Here is a 21,987-nt window from a genome sequence, read left to right as displayed (position 1 = left end):
GACAGATGGCACAATGGGCTAAGTGTTCGGCTGGCAACCGGAAGGTAGCCGGTTCGAATCCCGCTTGGAGTGCATACTGTCGTTGTGTCCTTGGGCAAGACACTTCACCCACCTTTGCCTGTGTGTGAATGTGTGTGAGTGATTGGTGGTGGTCGGAGGGGCCGTAGGCGCAGATTGGCAGCCACGCTTCCGTCAGTCTGCCCCAGGGCAGCTGTGGCTACAGAAGTAGCTTACCACCACCGAGTGTGACTGAGGAGTGAATGAATAATGCGATGTAAAGCGCCTTGAGTATTAGAAAGGCGCTATATAAATCCCATCCATTATTATTATTATTACATTGCACTCTCTCAATAGCAAGAATGTCCTTCCTATCACAAATGATAGGAGCAGAAATAGGCCATTTGGCCCCTCAAGTCTAGTCCACTATTCAATCATGGCTGATCTATCATTCTCTTCTAACCCCATGCTCCTGATTTTTTTAGGTTAGTTTAGAGATGCAGTGCGGAAACATGTCCTTCGGCCACCGAGTCCGCACTGACCAGCGATCCGCACATTAACAATATCCTACACACACTAGGGATAATTTACATTTATACCAAGCCAATTAACCTACAAACCTGTACCTCTTTGGAGTGTGGGAGGAAACTGAAGATCTTAGAGAAAACCCTTGCAGGTCACGGTGAGAACGTACAAACTCCGTACAGACAGCACCCGTAGTCAGGATCTAACCCGGGTCTCTGGCGCTGTAAGGCAGCAACTCTACCGCTGTGCCACTGTGCCGACCCTTTTCCCCATAACCCTTGACCCTGCACTAATCAACAATATATCGACCCCTTAAAAATATCCATTGATGGCCTCCAGACCTTTCAGTGGAAAAGAATTACACAGATTCATCACCCTCATACTGAAGAAATTACTCCTCATCTCCTTCTTAAAGGAATGCCCTTTAATTCTAAGGCTATGACCTCCAGTCCTAGACTCTCCACTAGTGGCCACATTCTCTCCCATCCACTCGATCCAAGCCTTTCACTATTCGGTAAGTTTCTATGAGGTTGTCCACTCATCCTTCTAAACTACAGTGAGTACAAGCCCAGTGCAATCAAACGCTCATCATATGTGTAAGTGAGAGAAAAAAGGGACATGGGTGGGGATTGGTGGGTTATCTTTGAAAGCCAGCGCGGACTAATAGCTCCATCCATGTTGCAAGGAAAAAATATAAAAGTACAGCTATTACACACTAGCATTTACAGAAAATGTTAGGTTTCCGATAAGGCAGAGCAAATTGAAGCCAATAATAATTAATGCCCAATTCATTCATAATCAGCAAAGTGATGGAATATTCGTTAGTGTAATCAAGCAGTACAACTTGTAGCTTTTGCTTGGACGTAAAAAAAAAAAAACTTTATCCACAAAGATATACAAAACCAAAAAAGCATGTAAAACTCTTAATACATTCTTCATGTCTACTCATTCATTATTGCTCGTATTTTACTCAGTAGTGTCAGCACCTCCCTGGTCCCTTATACATAGCATAATTGCCACTCATCTGGCCCCCTGGGATGATATTCCTACATTAGAGTTTGAGAGATGTCCCCACTGGACTCTGTGCCTCAATGTCCAGCATAATCTTAATCCAGGGATTAAACACCAGGTTGAATTTCAGAGGTGAGGTGAGAATGATTGCCCTTAAAATCAAGAAAACAATTAACCCCCAATCCCATGACATTCTAGTACAAGAAGGACAAGAACAGTGAATTCCATCACCCCTGAACACACTTGAAAACATAATCGGCATTCTTTAATCATTTTCGAGGTCATTATAAGGATGAGAGCTCACCATCACCTTCTCAAGGGCAGTTAGGTGTGAGCAATAAACGTTTGCTCTGCTTGTAATTTCAATGTCCCAAAAATTAATAATTAAATTGCAGTATTGTTAAAGACCATTTCTAAATATATTTAAGTAATGGGCACATATATGGCAAAGGAAATACGGAAGAAATTAGATTTTCTTAACATATTCAAGACTCAGATCATGAAAACTCTTAAGACCTTGGATATGTTCTGACCTATTGTATTTATCCCTGGTCTAATAGTATTTCAATTATAATATCTATTTCCAATTTAAGTCTCGTTATTTTTATATGTACATAGTTAGCTGAGGTGATGTGTCAATTGTTTTACTCATGACTCATTTCATATTAATTCAATATAGTGGGTAGTCAAATCAATGTTGCCCAATATTATTGAAATGTGTCACTTGAGCTATGGGATTTGTCCTTTGGAGTACATTTAGAATGAATCATCGTTTTATTTCCTTGGTAATACCTCACCCTTTGAAGTTAAAGTGCATAATAAACTGACAGGTAGACAAAAAAGCTGGAGAAACTCAGCGGGTGAGGCAGCATCAACGGAGCGAAGGAAATAGGAACAGACAGCATCAGAATGATTCATTGCTTTATCAGAGTTGCGGAATCTTAATTTAGAAAATCCCGATAGAGGGAAAATTGGGAGTGTAGTAACTTAATATATTGCCAGCATTCTTCTGACTAAATTCATACTTACAACTTGAAATAAGTTCTCTTGAAACATACTATTGAACAAATAATTTAAATGTGTCATGTGTTTCAGAATTGATTTATTAAGAACTCTATACAATGTTGATATTTTCATAAAGCCCCAAAGTACCTAGGGTGTGGTCATCATTTGGAAGTGTTTGAAACAGCTCATTTGGAAGTGACCCAACAACAATCCGCACTGCAGCCCTGGCGCTCTGTTTCTCATTGGCAGATTATATGCAAGCCCCGTCTGGAGCCGCTCTAAACATGCTCGCAAGGTGGACTCTGCATTGAACACTGCCTGCAGGAAAACCACAGGATGCCTGAAGCCGACAAAGGTTGAACATCTGTATGAACTGGCTGGCATCGATGAACCATCTCGAAGACGTGATCGGGCAGTTGCAGTAGAACGCTTCAATGCGGACACAGACCCCCGTCACCCCTTGCACTATCACCAACATGCCAAGAAACGCTTGAAGAGTCGGAACAGCTTCATGGAACTAGAGTCAACCGTGCCAGGCACCAAAAACAAACAACAGATGGCACCAGCACACCTCCTGCCTAACACTACCTGGAAAGCCCTAATCCACCTCCACACTGGAGTGGAATGTTGCGGACTCAACCTGAAGAAGTGGGGCTTCTCCGGACTCTGGCAACTGTGGAGAGGTACAGACAATGGCCCACCTACTGACTTGCGGTGGAGAGGCATGCACTGCTGACGATCTCCACAGAGGCACAGATGTGGCACTGGCTGTGGCAAAGCGATGGCAGAACATCATCTGACACACAAGCGAATGAATGCTTTTATTTCAGTGTTTAAATTTTTGCAGTCAGGTTTCCGTCCATTCATAGCATGGAATTTCATCAATCAAAGATACAAACTGACAACAATTCTTTGTTACTCTAAATTTAATGTTACCAACTTTGGTCCTTCTAGACCTCTCTGCATTCTCTCGCATCTCAGTTGTCCAGTTGAATGGAACTACATTTGCACAGACTTGCATTGTGGAGAAAACATAGAACATAGAAAACAGAATAGCAGAACTAATCTGTGATAGCATTTATGCTCCACATAAATCTCCTCCCATTATTTTCAGCAGGCAAATCAACATAATCTTTTTAACCCTTGTTTATGGACCTTTTTCTTCTGTCTATGTTATTTTATACTTTTGCAATTCTTTAAATAAATAAACTTTTTTTAATATTCTCCAGCAGATCTGTAAGAGGTTTTCTTATTATGCATAATTTTGAACTTCCTCAGAAATATAAATATTTTTCCCAATAAGATGATCACATAGCATTCCACTCGCAATTTGTACGTAAACATGCTGGATAATGTTTTTTTTATAAAATGCAGGAAATGTTGTGCAAGTCATGCAGATCTGTGGAAAGAGAAACAAGAGTTTCAGGTCTATAGTGGGTAAATTCTATTTCATAGCACTGTTGCCAATAATTTATCACTTTGTTGATGATTATAAGTAAACTTACTGTGTAGTAATCAAGCAGATTGGATTTGTCCTGCCTTTTGTGGACATAACATACCTAGGCATTTCTCTGCATTGTGACTATACATCAATGGAATAGCTTGGCTAATCTAGTTTTGAAGCATAGCTCTTTGGTACTGCAGCCATGGCGTTGTCTGGTCCCATACTCTTTGCAGTATCCAAGATTTTAATTTGAATTTTATTAGCATGTGGAGAAAATCGAATTGGCTGAAGACTGAATGCTTTGATGGTAGAGTATCCATGTAGCATGTCTGGCTGAAGAAGGCTGCAAATGCTTCAACCTCGCTTTATGTAGTGCCTTTCTGCCCACTACTTTCCCAATGTCCTGTAGATTCCATTTCTTAAGAAAAGGATAATTTTTCAAAATAGCCTAAGTATCCAAATAACAAACTAATCCCATTCACACAGGAATTCACAATATAACATGATTTTTAAATCTCACTGTCATGAATTTATATGCCAGATGGAAGGAATTTAATGTTTAATTCCCATAAATTAATCCAGAAAGTCTCTCAAAATATAATCAAAATTGTTGTTTTTTTGTACAATACATGTGACTCAAACTTTTGTGAATATTTAGTTTAAAAATAATGATCATAGAGAGAGAATAACACAAAATATAGACAATTTGGACGGCTTATGACATGATTGTCCAAAAAAAAACGCGATCGATTGGAACGTTGCATTTGCGGTGAATTTGGACTCCATATCGGCAGGAAAAAGACTGCCAGTTCGTATAGGGGCCCAAATCACATTTTCGCAACATAAAATTAGATTAAAGCCATCCCAAGAAGCAAGATTATGTGTAAAATAGACGACTTACCCTTTGTTTTGTCCCGTTCTTGCGATCCGTCACGTTGTAGGCGTTGAGGGCGTTAGAAGTCGCTTTTTAATTTAATCCAAATATTAAATTGTCCAGCGAATTTAAAAAAATATATACCGCGAACGGATGTCCGATCAATTTTTCATCAGCAGCTAGCAGCTCGAAATGTGCTTCCCAAGCACATATAGCTGCCAGCCTATCACACCCCCAGCACATTTTCACTGCTGGTAGAAAACCCATTTTCATATTTTATCGTTCTGAGACCCTAAGTTCTGACTAAATAGTTCCCATGAACGGCAGATCAGATTAAAAACTTTTAAAAGGAAATTGAATACTTGCAACATCTAGTACTTTAATGTGTGGATGGTAAGAGTAACTAGTCAGTAATTATGCCACTTTTAAAGTACACAAGACACTGAAACTATATCTTGAGCTGTTAAAAGAAGCGCATGTCTGTTGGAATTCATTCTAAAGGACAGATCAATCCTTAGTTAAAATGGCACAGATAGTCAGCATTAATTTTTTTAAAGGAAAGCCTCATCTGACTGATGTTTCAAGCCTGCAGGTAGTAACATTGGGGCGAAGAGGACTAATGACTGTGCATTTTAGGGCTTATAAAATGGATATGCAAGCACATGGGATCCAAGGAAATATTTCATGATGGATCTGTAATCAGATCAGTGGCAGGGACCATACTAATAATAATGATGTGTTTTTGTGGCTGGAAGGCTCATCCTTGTAGCGTGTCACAGATCTTGGGACCTGGTCCCTTGCTTTTAATTTTTTGCCTTTAGATCTAAATATGGGGAGCAAAGTTTGGAGATGATGTAAATATTGGCCATATCCCTAAAACAGCAACATATGACTCAAAATAACATTGTAACTGAAAATGAACAGAATGTGAAGGATAATTGACCTTTTATTTTCAACAGTGCATGCTCCAATTACTGAAAGATTGGCAAAACATTGGGCCAGTTTGTACAGGTGGCTTACTTTGTATATAATTGAAACTCAATTTGATTCATCTGTAGTTTAAAAGGACCAGCACAAACCCACAGATCTGTTTTAATTTTTGGCCTGGGCTTAAACCTCAATATTGAAATTCAATTTGAGAGGCCACAAAAAATCTGCACTAATCAGTTGAAGCTTTGAAATATTGTATCTTTCTTTGTTTCTTTATATTTTATGTACTTATCAGTATTTGAAATGCTGGATATCTTATGACGTTTTCAGCAAATTGGAATTCTTTGAAAAGTCTCAATGACATAAGTCACATCAATTTTTGCAAAATATTTGAGTCATCACCGTCCGAGATGTATATAAAATTATGAGGTAGACCATATGAGGTAAAATAATAAAATAATACGGTAGACAGTCAGAAACTTTTTCCCAGGATAGAAATATCAAAGACTAGAGGGCGTAGCTTTAAGGTGAGTTTAAAAAAGTTTAACAAAGTTTAAAGGTGATGTGAATTAAAGGGCATGTTTTTTACATAGAGTGGTAGGTCCTAGGAATGTGGTGCAGCAGTGGTATTAGAAGCAGACAAGATAGTAGCATTGAACAAGCTTTTAAATACGCACATGGATAGGTAGGGAATGGATAGATATTGATCATGTACAGCCAGAGGCGATTAGCATCATGTTTGACATGGATTTTGTGAGTCAAAAGGCCTGTTCATAGAATATGGAAAAGCACATCATATGAACAGACTCTTCAGTGCTGAACATGATGCCAAGATAATCATATCTCATCTGCCTGCACATGATCCATATTCCTCCATTCCCTGCATATCCATGTGCCTATATAAAAGCCTCTTAAACACAACTATCGTATCTGCTTCCAACGCCACCCCTGCAGCGCATACCAAGCATCCATTACTTTCTGCGTTAAAAACACTTGCTCCGCACATCTCCTTTAAACTTTGCCTCCCTTACCTTAAAGCTATGCCCTAGTCTTTGACATGTCCATTTTGACATTTTCAGTGCTGTACTATTTTATGTTCTATAACTGGTAATTATGGTCTTCACAATGTAAAACATCAGTATCTACTGGTTTTGGCCAGTCTTTAAAGCAAGTATTAACATGTAATGATTGCAGTCCACCACAGGAACTAAAGATTAGCATAGGAGGTTTTATTTATCACCCACGCGGAATCTTTCAAAGTTTTGGGGATTTTTTTTTATCAGTGTGCTTTTTTTCCATTCATTGATATACCATGTGTAAAATTTGTAATAACTTGGATGTAGATGTTGTTCAATGTATACCTACGTCTCTGGAGAAAAGATATAATGAGTTTAGGAAAAAAAACATTTTTAGGTTTAGTGCAAATCAGTAAACCAGAATTGTGCTCTATATTGCAGAAATTTACTCCACAGAATGTGCCCATTCAGTTAATCGAATCTGTATTTTCCTGCTGTCCAGCCTAATCCCAGTTTCCAGTTCTTGTACCATAACTTTGTAGGTTACAACATATCAAGTGCTCAACCATGAACTTTAAATGTATATTTTATTTAAATGCTTAATATGGCAATAATAATGCTGACCCTTCATGGAACAGAGAAAATGCTAGTCTTCAAGCTGTTAATATTTATAGTACAGAACTAGGATGAATTTCATAGCTTCTCATTTTAAATTGTACCAGTTTCATAGTTACCTTATGCTGAGTGAAATATCGATAGCTTCCCACTCTGTTAAGTGGGGGCTTTTGCTATCTAGAATGACAAAGAATAAAAAGTCCAAGTTCATGAGAAGGAGGTGTAACTTTAAATGTGTGGGATGGTGTTAAGTGCAAAATGTGAACCTATAGGGCCTGTCCCACTTGGCGATTTTTTCGGCGACTGCCGACGTCATATCAGTGTCGCCAAAAGATTTTGAACATTTCAAAATCCAGCGGCGACAAAAAAATGTTGCGACACTTGAAAGAACACTGCGCGCCATACATCATCACACGCTGCATCACGCCGCAAATTTTTCGGTGACCTGATATGTCAATCAATGATGTCGGCAGTTGCCGAAAAAATCGCCAAGTGGGACAGGCCCTTAACTGTTTCTCTTTTTGTGTTCATTTAGAAAAAAAACATTTAGTTATCTTCTTAGTTTAGAGCTGAATTATATAAATTTTTAAATCCAAATGTTTTTATTACCTTTATATAAACTTTTTTTTAATGCCACTGCTGAAAACCTGCAATTAAAACCAAGAATGCTGATTTTTGATCTGAAATTTTAATTCTGTATTTCTTTCCACATATGTTGCTTGATCTGCTAAGTATTTCCAGCATTTTCTAAGTGTCTTTTTACCTGCATTCTTCAATTTTGTGTCTGTATTCTGGAATTTATACACATACACTCAAGAGCAGCCTTTTGTTTTAGGTTGGTAATTTTTTTTTTCAAAATAGACTTTATTCAAGTAATAAATAATACATGAACCGTGCAAAAAAATGAATCTGCCATTTTTGGAGGCAATACAGACATTCCATACTGTTTACATACATTGCTCAAGTTTCACAAATGTATCCCCCACCCTTGCCACTCATGCCAATCCCTTCCCTTATTTTGAGGGGTGTCTCCACCACACCCTGCCCCTCATGTCCAGCAGCAGAAGGACACTAGACTGTGGTCCTCCCCCATCGAGCATTGGCGTTGGCTGCACCAAGCTTCAGTGCCTCAGCACATACTCCTGCAGTCTGTAGCGGGCCAGTCGGCAACATTCCCTGATGGACATCCCGCTCCGCTGGGAGGTCAACAAAGCTCGGGCAGACCAAAGAGCGTCTTTCACTGAGTTGATGACCTTCCAGCAGCACTCGATGTCAGTCTCTGAATGCGAACCTGGGAACAGTCCGTAAATCACAGAGTCCTCTGTAATGGGGCTGTTCGGAGTAAAACGTGACAGGGACCCTTGCAAACCTCTCCAGACTTTCTTTGCAAATCCACACTCTGCAAAGAGGTGGGCAACCGTCTCCTCTCCATAGCAGCTGTCCTGAAGGCAGCGTGTGCTGATAGTGAGGTTCTGACGGTGTAGGAAGGATCTGACTGGGAGGGCTCCCCTCACCGCCAGCCAAGCCAGGTCTTGGTGTTTGTTGGTGAGTTCTGCTCTGAGAAGCACTCCACAGGATCCATGGAATCATTTCCCTGCACTGCCTGCAGGACATTCCGTGCTGACCACTGTCCGATGGACGTGGTCAATGGTGTTGGTCCGGAAGAACCTTTCCACGAACGACAGATGGTGCTGCAATGTCCAGCTAACTGGCACATTGCGTGACATCTGCGCCAGGCCCATCCTTCGCAACACCGGGGACAGGTAGAACCTCAGCAGGTAGTGACACTTGGTGCCCACGTGCCTTGGCTCTACGCTCCGCCTGATGCAACCACACACAAAGGTGGCCATCAGGGCGAGGGCAACGTTGGGCACGCTTTTACCCCCGTTGTCTGCCGACTTGTGCATTGTGGCCCGTCGCACCCGGTCCATCCTCTACCCCCAGATGAACTGGAAGATGGCCCGGGTGATCCCTGTGACATAGGAGGGAGGGACAGACCACACTTGTGCAAACCTTGGATATCCGCTCCAGCCAGTTCTTGTCACACGCCTCCGCCCACCCGAACCAGATCCCCAGGACCTTCAAGAAGTCAGGCTTGATGGTGAAGAAGACGGAAGATCGGTCAGGCCAGTTGCCAAATAGCATGGCCTCGCTCTTCCTGCGGTTCACGCTGGCTCCCGTGGCCGACTCAAACTGGTTGCAGACGCTAATCAATCTGCGGAGGGACCCTGGATCTGAGCAGAAGACGGCGACATCGTCCATGTACAGAGAGGTTTTGACCGGAGTGCCCCAACTGCCTGGCAATGTCACTCCTCTTATGCTCGCGTCCTTCCAACAAGTTCAATACAACAGACGAACAAGACCGGGGAGAGAGGGCAACCCTGCCTGACCTGATGGGGAAGCTGTCTGATTCCCACCCATTGATTTGGAATGTACTACAGATATCGGTGTAGAGCAGTTGGATCCAATTCCTGATTCCCTCCCCAAAGCCCATTTTGGAGAGCATGTCCCTCATGTACGTGTGCGATATCCTGTCAAAGGCCTTCTCCTGGTCCAAGCTGACGAGGCAGGCATCCACCCGTCTGTCCTGCACGTAGGCAATGGTATCTCTCAGCAGCGCCAGGCTGTCTGAGATTTTCCTGCCAGGTACAGCACAGGTTTGGTACGGATGGATCACCCATCCCAGAGCAGACTTGACCCGGTTGGCGATGGCCTTAGACAGGATCTTGTAATCTACATTCAACAATGTGATGAGTCTCCAATTCCTTATATCATTCATCTCCCCCTTCTGCTTGTAGATTAGGGTGATGCTGCCCTTCATGGAGTCTGACATGCTGTCGGCTAGAAGCATGTCGTTGTACACGTCCAGTAGGTCCGGGCCCACCCAGTCCCACAGAGCCGAATACAACTCGGTCGGTAACCATCGCTTCTGGGAGTTTTACTCGAGTCAAAGGAACGGATGGAGCCAGTCAGCTCCTCTAGAGTCAGTGGTTGGTCCAGACTCTCTCACTTGCTGTCCTCCAAGACCTCCGTGATAGAGGACAGGAAGTTATAGGAGGCGGTGCAGTCTGGCCTTTCTGTCGTACAAATCCGTATAAAAGGATTTGCAGATCCTCAGCATGTCCGTTTGCAAGGATGTTACTGAGCCATCCTCCTCCCTAAGTCTCTTCATCACAGAGCTCCCCCTGTGAAGCTTATGGAAGAAGAAGCGTGAGCACGTCTCATCCTGCTCCATGTGGAGGACCCTGGATCGGAAGATGATTTTGGAGGATTCGGAGGTAAAGAGCAGAGCTTGCTGGCTCTTCAACTCTCTAAGTTCCTCCCTCACATCCAGCCCTCTTGACTGCAGAAGGAGCAGTTGCTGGAAATCTGTCTGGAGTTGACACAATTCCCTCTGACTGTCTTGCTCTCAGAACCCCTTTAAATATGAAGAACCTCTTGATGTTCTCTTTGGTTGCTTCCCACCAGTGTGTGGAGGAGTCAAAGAGGGGCCTCACAGTTCTCCAACATGCGTAGTCCCTCTTAACTCCTCAATGTTCTCTGGGGTCAACAGCCTCACATATAACTTCCATGTCCCTCTGTCTGCCTTCCGGTCCTTTTGTAGGTGATAGGAACCAGAAGGAGGCAGTGGTCAGAGAAGAACACCGGCGTGAGGTCAGTGTGTCTGACGGCCTTCGACGTGGAGGAAGTCTATCCGGGACCGGACTTATTCGTTCGATCTCGACCAGGTGAACCGCGACAGGGCCCCAACTGCAGGGTCGCGCAGCTTTGCGTCTTTGACCGTCTCAATCAGGAGCTTGGAGGTGCTGTCCAGTCTGTTGTTGGCACTGCCAGATCGTCCAGCCGCATCAGTGATGCAGTTGAAGTCACTGGCCAGAACGAGCTGCTGGGATGTGGCCAGCAACGGTGGGAGCTGCTGGAGAATGGCCAGCCGCTCGCTCTGCACGGGTGAGGCGCACACATTAATCAGCCGGAGCGGAGAGCCACGGTACATTACATTCACCACCAGGAGAAGCCCCCCAGCCACCTCCCTGACCTCCGTGATGGAGAAGCTCCCTCCCCACAGCAGTCTGTGGGGCCACCATCACGACCACCTCCGATAGCAGAGGAGGTGTGGCAGCCCGCACTCCTGCAGAAAAGTGACGTCCGCCTTGACCTTGGCCAGGTACTGCAAGGCATTTACACATTGCGCAGTATTTTTCACACTGCGCACATTTAGTGATGCTATTTTTAGCTCCATTATCCTTTAAAAAAAGTCACTGACCGTCATCTTGTCCGCTCATGCCCATCGCATTGGTGAATTGCAGCACTGTTTCTGGGTTCAGCTACTGTGTGCTGGCAAACTCAAGGAGGGGGGTCTCCTCTGGCGTAGCGAGAGTTCCACCCTCTTCCGGGCGCACTGCCCCCTCCGTCTCCTGTAACTGGGGTACGGTGGCTGGTTCATTGCTCCCGGTTTCCTCGAGCTGAGGCCCATTGGCCAGTGCACTGCTCCCGGTCTCCCGGAGCTGGGGCCCATTGGCCGCTGCACTGCTCCCGGTCTCCTGGAGCTGGGGGACAACACGCGTGTCCTTTCCCTTTCTGATCTCCTCCTCACCAGTTTTCTTCCTCTGACTCTGTCGTCGGGTCCCCGACGTCGTCTCATCCTCTGACGAGGAGAGGTTGCTGGCGTTGGTGTGGGAGAGGAGTCTTTTCTTAGACTTTCCCGTTCCCTCCGGCCTTGGCTCTTTGGGCAGAGCCCTCCTTTTATTCCTTTTCACCACATGCCATTCCTCCCCCGGTTCTTTTAGGGCAAGCCCTGTAGAGGTGACCTGCCTCCCCGCACATGTTGCAGTTCTTGCTCACTTGGCAGTCCTTTGTCTCGTGGTCCTGCAGCTTGCAGTTCTTGCAGACAACTGCACTGCATTGGGTCGCCACGTGCCCAGTTTTGTTGCATTTCCTGCACACCCTGGGTTGTCCCGCATAGGTCATGTACCCTCAGTTCCCACCGATAGCGAACACCGAGGGAGGGTGGATAATGGCTCCCTTCTCGTTCACCCTCAGCTTCACCTTGGCTTGTCCAGATTCCAATCAGGTCCTTCACACCCTCACAGTTCCCTGCTCCCCCGACATAATGAGCAAGGAAGATGAGGACATCCATGATGGCTGCACCTTCAGCAGCGATAGCGGAGCTTCGTTACCCCTCTCCCGGAAGTCTTGCATCAGCTTCTGCCATCCCGTTGAATGTTGAAAGTGACATCAAAGTATCCGTTACCAGGGAAGTTCTGGCGACAGTAAATGTTCTCGGCTACAAATTTGCAGTCCTCCAGCAAGACCTTCCTAACGAACAGGTCCTGTAAGAAGGGAGTCCCCTCGCTGAGGTTCTTCATGCTCACTCGCAGGGTATTGCGGATACCCTGTCCTCCCGCTCCATTTGCTGCTGTCATTCTTACTGGATGAGCCAGCAACCGATCACCTGATCACCAGCGTGACTTCCAATTTCAATTCGGCCTTGATATGCGATCCACGATCCGTGTCTTGACCTGGGAGAACCGTCAGAACTATTCTGATAAGAACACAAAAAAAATTCCGCCTTTTTGATCACGGTCTCTCCCCTGCCAGGTAAGGTTGGTAAATAACCCTCGGGTCAGTGTTGACTGAATGTGTTGATACTCTAGCACAGTACTTAAGGGAGTTCAGTGGTCACATTGATTTGGGCCTCGTCCATTGTCAGAGTGAGGCCCAGTGCAAATTGGAGGAACAGCCCCTCATATTTCGCTTGGGTAGTTTACACCTCAGTGATATGAACATTGACTTTTCCAAATTCAGATAGTCCTTGCTTTCTCCCTCCTTCCCCTCCCCTTGCCAGCTCTCCCACAAGCCTACTGTCTCCGCCTCTTCCATTCGTTCTCCCGCTCTTTCATGCCTTGTGATTCATTTTGGCCAAAAATTTCAGACAAAACTATTCGATTCCCACAACACAAAATTTACACATCAAAATAAATTCCACAATACCCCTCCACAAAACACAAAGTATTTTAGAACGACAAAATTAAACTATGAAGAATGTATTTGATTTCAATCGTAAATCTGAAGAATCTGAGTGGACCGCTTTAAGTGAAGCACTGGACCGAGCAAAATTCTGAACAGCAAAAGAATGCTGTTATCAGAAAAATGTGGTATCCTCCTTACTTCTTCAATTTGAAAGCAAAATCACACAAACTTAAACAAAAGCATAAGCAAATTTAAGCAAGAATATAAGCAAACTTAAGCAAAAAAATAAATCACTATATACAAAATTATACCACACAAACTTAAACAAAAACATTCAATAAAACACTTTGATTTAACAGAATTTAGAGCAGCAATGTTTTGATCGCAGTCCTGAAATATCACAGACCCCCCCCGTCCCACCTCGGCGCTGGTTTTTAAGTAATATGTCAATTTGTACTTCAGCCCGAAACCCCTTCCCAACCTTTTACACAGTACAGGCTCTCAAAGTAATTTATCAAACTTAAGGGCCTGCCCCACGAGCATGCAACTCCATGCGGCAAGTGCGACCTAACGTGGTCGCTTGAGCCGTACGGCCTCGCGGGGACGGTCCCACTACGATTGCCGGAGTCGTATGGAGTTGTGCGGAGCTGGTCCTGACATCGTGCGGGGCTCCGAAAAACTGACCATGTTCAAAAATTCCGCGCGGCATGCCGCCTCGACGCCGTACGCACCGCCTCGATGCATGCGGGAAGACGCCGTCATTTTGCGTCCCTACCGCGACATCGGCACTATTTTCAATTGTGATGCGGCTGACGGGCCTCCCCACACTGCGCAGCCGCGCGGATGGTCATAAATATACTTTTTCCCCAAAATTATCCGGATGCGGAAATTTCCCGAAATTATTTAGTTTCCCTAAAATTACCCGAAGACAACCAGAATTTCCAGAATTTCGGGTAATTTCCTTTAAAGTGGAAACACTGCTGCTAACCAAATCATCACTGAACAAGCAGGTGGATCTTGGTAAGGCGTTTCTCACTCAATCTCAGACATCCTGACCATTGTGGTGCTTAAAAAAATACTGGGTTAGTATCACACCTTGCTTGTCAATTTTCCGTCACCATCTTATACCACCCTTCTATAATTTCCTCTTGATTTATCAAACATCCTGTTCTTTAAACCCTCTCCCCTAATTAGTTTAAGACCCAGTATACAACTCTATTTATGCGAGACACAGGGAACTGCATTAGGAAAAAAAACATAATTTTACATCCGCTTGCAGATTCATGTCCATTTGCATTGGTATGAACCTATAACCTCATTAATTTGCACATTTTCTTTTCAAACAGCTTCTTGAAGTAGTTTCTCATCTTGCCCAACAAAACTTGCGTCTCCTTGTCCTTGGGCGCAAGCACATGCTCAGAGGAACACGTAACTGGGACAAAAGTCATATGGCTGCCATACAGAAATATGCTGACTGCTTCTTTACATCAAATATGTAAGTTAAAGTTCAATGCAATGAATATAAAGGGCAACTCAAGAAAACCTATCATTCCTTTTTATGAAAAAATAATTGAATAATTCTAAGATCCAGAATGAAAAGAAGGGCCATGAAGAATTATTCAATTCATTATGAAAGCACAATGGAGTGGGGCTGTGTTGACAGCACTTTCAGACAGATGCCACAAGGTAGTGAGCCAAATGATTTGTTCCTGTAAAATTTAATCATCGTAGTTATGAAATAATTAGTATATTCATGATTTTTCAAAATTAAGTCCTTTGCTTGACGTCTTAATGGTCATCTTCTGGGGAAATCCTACTTGTTCCTAATTGCCAACTTTAATTCTTATAACCAATTGTTATTCACAAGTTAATATGATGAATAACTTTAAGCCACTAATATATATCAATAATATCATTGAAAAATAGATCATTACTCTGTAATGTCAATATTCAAGATTCAATTTACTTGTCACATATACCAATTAAGGTACAGTGAAATTTGAGTTATCATACAGCCATACTAAGTGAAAAACTACAATACACACAGCCATATGAACATCCATCACAGCGGAATCCACATTCCTTACTGTGATGGAAGGCAATAAAGTTCAATCATTTTCCTCCTTTGCTCACCCGTGGTCGGGGAATTCGCCGCTGCCGACGGTCCGATATCCGAGCCCCTGTGTCGGGATGATTGAAACTCGGGACGGATTGGAACACTCCGCGGCATGGAGCTCCCAGGTCAGCCTTCACAGTGTTAAAGTCCACAGGCCCTGCGGTTGGAGCTCTCCACAATCCTCGGCAAATAAATCGCAGCTCCCGATGTTAAAGTCTGAGCAACGCCAGCGGTTTGAAGCACCGGACCGGTCTTCAGGAAAGGCCGCACCACTCCACGTTGTTAGGCCGCAGGAGGATGGAGATACGATACGGAGAAAAATCGCATCTCCATCGAGGTAAGTGATTGAAAAAAGTTTCCCCCAATTCCCCCCCACCCCCCACAGAGAACAGACCAAGAAACATTAAAAAATACTTTTAAAACATATCATACTTAAAATAATAAAAACAGAGGGGACAGACAGACTGTTGACAAGGCTTTATATATAAGGCAAACAGAAATGCAAAGTGAATGTATTTTCGATCTCCAGCCTGTAGTCTCCATTATGATAGAAAATAACCAGGAGACACAAGAAACTGTAGATGCTGGAATCTTGAGCCAAATGCAGAGTGCTAGAGAAACTCTTCGAATCAGGCAGCATCTATGGAGGGAATAGACAGGTAGCGTTTTGGGTCGGGACCCTTGTCTCAGACCCTTGTTCCTTTTTTAAAATACTGCCACTCTCTAAAGCCTCCTGGTTACTTATTCCTATAGTTATTGCCCATTGACTTGCATTTCTTCAATGTAGCAGATAGCGAGTGTTACATTAGAAGCGTCTTACAATCTTGGTATTCTATTGTGGACAAGAAAGTGTTGAGTTTTGAGTTTTAAATAATTGCTTGGTACAAACAATTCAACTTTTGTGCATTATTTGAGGAAAGATGACAATGCGATGACCTAACCTTACAAAATGGATAGAGAGAGAATATGTTTGGTAGGGCATAACTAGATTCCACTAATACAAGGTAGTCTCCATGAAATCTTTAAAAAAATTCAAACTAACTTAGCGAGCAAGACGGCAGGCACACAGATCCATTGTGACGTCATCAGCGAAAGACTGTCATTTTTATTTCAAAATTTTGCCAGATTTTTGAACATTTTCATTAATAACTCGAGAAATAAAGCATGGAATTTTCAGATTCGGCTATTTCGGACTCCATAGCAAAAATCTCTACCGGAGTATGTAAAAATGTTACCGTTACCACGTCGCTTTTTCGAGAAGATGTGATTATATGCACACACACATCCAAGATCAGAGTTTTATAAGTATAGAGATATGATATATAGATGTGTAACCTATTACCCTTGGAGTGGTTGGAGTGGTTGGCTTTGAGCAAGTGGATATAAAGCACATACACACCCCAATAAGATGAAGAGATCCAGGATGATAGATGCAGATGTGGAAAAATGGGACATGCTGGCTGGCTAGGCTAAATGTTGGCCTGTTTCTGTTCTCTGTCCTAAGTAAGACATTAATAAAGATAAAGAGTGCACTTGTCCATCTGAAGAATTCTTATTTAAAGTGAATATATGCTGATTTCTTCTCGGGTTTCATGAAGTTATTTCTTTCTCACAACCTTTTTACTGGTTTACACCCTTTGCAGTTATTCTGTGCCCATTGAGATGCCTCTGTTGTTTGGCAGATTGTCAGTGTTTTAATTTGATTTAAAATAGCTTCCCTTCAAAGAATTGCAGAAATCAATTGTGATACCAAGATGGTGGTTGTTTCCTAAATGACCTGACATTGCATGTTATAGACCAGTGTGTGATATCTGTGAAAATTAACTTTCCATCCCATATCTAAATCATCTCTTATTTGCTTGTGTTGAGTGACCAAGAAGTGAAACGTACATGATTTGGCTTTAAGCAAGTGGATATAAATGGCTGCAAATTCATCTGCAACCACCTTTCTAAATACAATTCCACACAGCTAGATATTTGAAAACATTGCACGTGAGAGATCAGATTAATAACCTTTAAGGAACTGCAGGGAGTGGGAGGAAACTTACACATCACAACACGAGCACCGTTCAAACAAATTACTGACCAGAAGTGAAATTTCTAGTATAATTCCTATTTGAAGAGTAGAAAATGCTGTTCCAAAGATAATTGTGTATGTATATAAACTGGGATTTCTTTTGTTTCTCTTGATCCAGATCAGAAGATGATCCCTTTCTTTTATATGCAACAATACTTTCAGGAAATCACTGTAAATTCGTTAGTCGAGACCTTATGCGGGATCATAAGGCCTGTTTGATCAACAAAAATGCACGCCGTTTGTTTTTCAAGTGGCAGCGTGGACATCAGCTTGTGCTATCACACTATAATCCAGGACACAAGATCAAATTTGAGGTGGGAACTTAGCATATGTTGATGTAACCTAGAAGTGCAAAAAATGCAATGTTACCTTGCCTTAAGACATACAAAAAGATGTTGAGAAATGTAGAAGAAAATAACTGCCAATGCTGGATAATGGACACAAAGAGCTGGAATAACTCGGCAGGGTAGGCAGCATCTCTGGAGAACATAGATAGGTGACATTTTGTGTCGTGACCCTTTTTCATACTGATTTTAGGAGGGGGCGAATAAAGCAGGAAAAGTTGAGAGGCAAGCCAAAGCACGGCAGGTAATAGGTGGACATCGGCGAGTGTGGTTTTGATGGGCAGATGGTTGGAACAAAGGCTGGCAATAAGAGCAGAAGTTGTGAGACAGGTGTGAAGAGTTGTGGATCGTGAAGAAGAGGGAGGAAAATAGCAGCGGGGGTGGGGTGGGGAGAAATAGGTGGGCGCAAATCTTTGGGTGGGAGCCCAGATAGGGCACAGGGGAGGGAAGCTTTTGTACTTCGAGACAAAATATATTCTAAAGAGCAGCTCTGCATTCTCTAAGTTAATTTGAAACACGGAGTTGTATGATTTGAGTTTTCTATGCATAATTGTAAGAGTTGGCCTGCAAATTTGAGAAAACTCTCATTCTGCCAGGTAATGCATGTTTGAGGGTTTTTTTAAAAAGATTTCCACTCCACACCAGTGCTTTTTTGAGGATTATCTTGTCTTTGTCAAATCAGATTTTTTTGTGTCAGATTGCATTACCAAACAATTTATTCACAAAACATCTTTGACAAAGCAGTAAAATCTGATTCTTCCAAGCGAGAAAAAATTGAAACAGTATTTGTAAAGAGTGACAAAGGAAACCAGTTGATCAAGTTTTTTTTGAAAAGATTTAAGAAATTGGAATATGGAATCTAAGGGGTGGTTTGTGACACTTTAATTCCTTTTGTAGCAGTTGTAGTTGTAACTGTGACTGTACAGTTTGTTCTCTCATAAAATTTGTGTTTTTATATTGCTGCTCAATTGCTAATTAGTTCAAAACCAAATCAGTAAAAAAATTCTGGAAATACATCAGGTCAAGAATCATCTATGGAGAGAGTAAGAATAAAAAAATTAAATGTTGGCACTTTAAATAGATGAAACTCCTGCTAATCGGAAACCTGACATCAATATCTCATGTGAAACATACTGATTGCTGTGTGTGTGTGGGGGGGGGGGGGGGGGAGATAGTGGCAGGACAAAGGAGTAGGGCAGTGGAGACACAAGGAATCTATATTGAAAGGAGGCTGAGGAAGGGTCCCGGTCCCAAGGTGGAATTTTATTTTCAATATATAATAGACAATAGGTGCAGGAGTAGGATGTTCGGCCCTTCGAGCCAGCACCACCATTCAATGTGATCATGGCTGATCATCCCCAATCAATACGCCGTTCCTCCCTTCTCTCCATATCCCCTGATCTATAAGAGACCTATCTAGCTATTATTCAAGGTAGACAAAAATGCTGGAGAAACTCAGCGGGTGAGGCAGAGTCTATGGAGCGAAGGGAATAGGCAATGTTTTGGGTCCGAGACCCTTCTTCAGCTATTATTCAAAAGATAGCAACCTCACATTTAATCTTTGAATCTGCTTTAAGAGATTTATATTTTAGATTGAAGATCAGTGATCTAAAATGTTAAATTCTAAATATTATGGACCTCAAGTTGTTGCACAAAACTGGAATTTGCTGACTGACGTTTCTTCACTTAGCTGCCATCACGTTTGAATTTTCCCACACAAACACTTACGTCCCAAATGTGTAGGCAACGATAGTGGAGCTCTGCTAACTGAATTTTAACAATAGAACCCTCATGAAAATTCTGTAGTTCCCAAGATCTTAATTCTAGCAACCTGCTTCTGCATCGACACCAAATTAACCCTTTTGTGTGAACTGCAAATCCTGTAATTTCAGTGTAGAGGTTTTCTGAAATAGAGTATGCAACCATTATTTTAATTTTTTTGAATATTGCTATTTATTTTTACTATTAACTTTTTTTTTGTAGTGTTTCTCTTTGCTCAAAATGTTTAAAACTTTTGTGTTTGAATTCTTCTGACAGAAAATTACAAAACATTGAAGCTTATTGGCCAAATAATAATGAACAAATCTTTGCTGAATGAAGCACATTCTTGTGACCATATTTTATGGTGTATATTGCTTAAGAATTTAGACATTATTTAAGCTTCGTCATACCAAAACTGGAAAACGTTTTCCTACCAAAAATATTTAATTGTTATTTTTAATACTCATTTTGTCTCAACATTGACTTTTTTTTTAAAACAATTTTTCACTGTAGGTCATAACAAAGTATGATACAATCATGCAGTCAACACATAATACCTGGCACATACCATATGAAGAGGAAGGAGTGGAGAGATCCTCCTATGAAGTTCCACGTAGATGGTTGTGCCTTCAAAATATAACTGAAAAGAAGTGAGATGCAAAATGCTGGAGTAACTTAGCAAGTCATGCAGCATCTCTGGAGAACATGGATAGAACGTGAATGTTTCAGTTAGGAACTGTTCTTTAGACTCAAAAGACGTTCCAACCTGAACCGTTACCTATCCGTGTTCTCCAGAGATGCTGCCTGACCCGCTGAGTTACTCCAGCATTTGGTATCTTTGGTATAAACCAGGATCTGCTGTTCTCTGTTATTTCATACTCAAAATAAGTGTATGAATGCTGTAGTTTTTGTTTTTAAATAATCATTATTTTTTGAACTTTTTCTTTAGCCTTCCTGAAGTGTTTTGTTTCTTAATTTCATCTTATTTGCCTCTTCATGGAATATGAGAGCAGCACTGTAATGTAGTGGCACATTGTGGTGCCTGCCAAATCACTCGGAATGAGTTGATACGGTTGATGAAACAGAGCTTTTTATTGTATTGTTTCTTGATCAGTCATTGGAACAACCTAGAACCACAAATAAGACATTTGCTAATGTAAACATTAAATGAAATTGTATCCAAGAGTACTACATAATCTTGTAATGCATGTCATCTAAAATATATAAATTATGTAACTTCAGTTCGAACAATTGCATTCAAACTGGTGTTCATGTGTGCGTCAAGAGATAATAAGTAAGAATTGATTTTTGTAACAAAAATGTTTCACTCTTTAAAAAAAAGGTATTTTCATTTTGAGTAACAATCATGATATTGTTAATTCTTGCATTAACGATGGAAAATTTAGATGTTCGCGATCTTTAAATAGGCTTCTGACCAAATTATATTTTTTCCAGTTATGTGGGAATTATCTGGTCAGTATCAGATACATTGAGCGAATATAAACTGTTACAAATACATCTGTGTTTGAATTTAAATCAACAGATTTTGGGATTGTTGTGATATTGAAAAAGGTAATATAGTGAAAGATGTTTTAATGCTATTTGTTAACACCCAGATCCATAAATAATATGAAAAAACAAATTGTTTCGATGTTCAAAATATGCTGTTGTGTACATTTATTAATAAAATAAAATCAACCAACATCCCGTTTTATGAACAAAGAGTTTAAAGTTTACACACACATACTGAAAAGTGTATACTCCAAAACTGAGAGAGTGCTTTGTAAAAATAGAATAATTTTCTTATTAAGCATGGGTTAGTTGGAGTATTTTTACCTAGATTAGCTAATGTTATTATCCACTTCTGGTAAAACTCCGTACTTTGCATATTAAATCATAGTTGATTTATTTTTCTAAACAGAGAATGTTAGCATCTTGCATGACCCTGCAACCGTTAGCCCAGCATAACATCCTCTTCCAAGCCAATGCTCTATCCAATTGACCAGCTCCCCCTTGATCTCATGTGATCTAACTTCCAGACAAGCCTTCAATGCAGGATTTTATCAAAAACCTTGCTAAAGGCAACGTAAACATGTCTACTACTCGACTCACGAAAATCATTTTGAATTGAATTGAATACCTTTATTGTCATTCAGACCTTACGGTCTGCGAAATTTTAGTCATTTTTCAAAAAATTCAATTAAAATTACACAATGCCCTGGTGTCTATCCCTAATCAGCCTTTGCCTTTCCAAATACAGATTGATCCTGCCTCTCAGGATCCCCATCAGTGACATTCCCAC

The 21,987-nt window shown here is 41.8% G+C and overlaps 1 protein-coding gene across 2 annotated transcripts in view; it reads left to right on the top strand.

Moving 5' to 3' along the window:
• LOC116976995 (protein only RNase P catalytic subunit) overlaps positions 1 to 21,393 on the top strand; it is a 49,212-nt gene extending 27,819 nt beyond the window's left edge. Inside the window, exons 5-7 of one of the 2 annotated variants that reach the window (XM_033027154.1) lie at positions 14,734 to 14,882; positions 17,699 to 17,894; positions 20,199 to 21,393. In XM_033027154.1, coding sequence (XP_032883045.1) covers positions 14,734 to 14,882; positions 17,699 to 17,894; positions 20,199 to 20,339 — 486 coding nt within the window. In that variant the 3' untranslated portion in view covers positions 20,340 to 21,393. The remainder of the gene's footprint in view (positions 1 to 14,733; positions 14,883 to 17,698; positions 17,895 to 20,198) is intronic. The other variant, XM_033027153.1, reaches the window with a different exon arrangement.
• Positions 21,394 to 21,987: the final 594 nt, after the last annotated feature.

This window comes from Amblyraja radiata, chromosome 9, assembly GCF_010909765.2.
Source record: "Amblyraja radiata isolate CabotCenter1 chromosome 9, sAmbRad1.1.pri, whole genome shotgun sequence".
Taxonomy (NCBI): Eukaryota; Metazoa; Chordata; class Chondrichthyes; order Rajiformes; family Rajidae; genus Amblyraja; species Amblyraja radiata.
The sequence above is the reverse complement of the archived record's forward strand: the minus strand, read 5'-3'. Positions and strand labels throughout refer to the sequence as shown.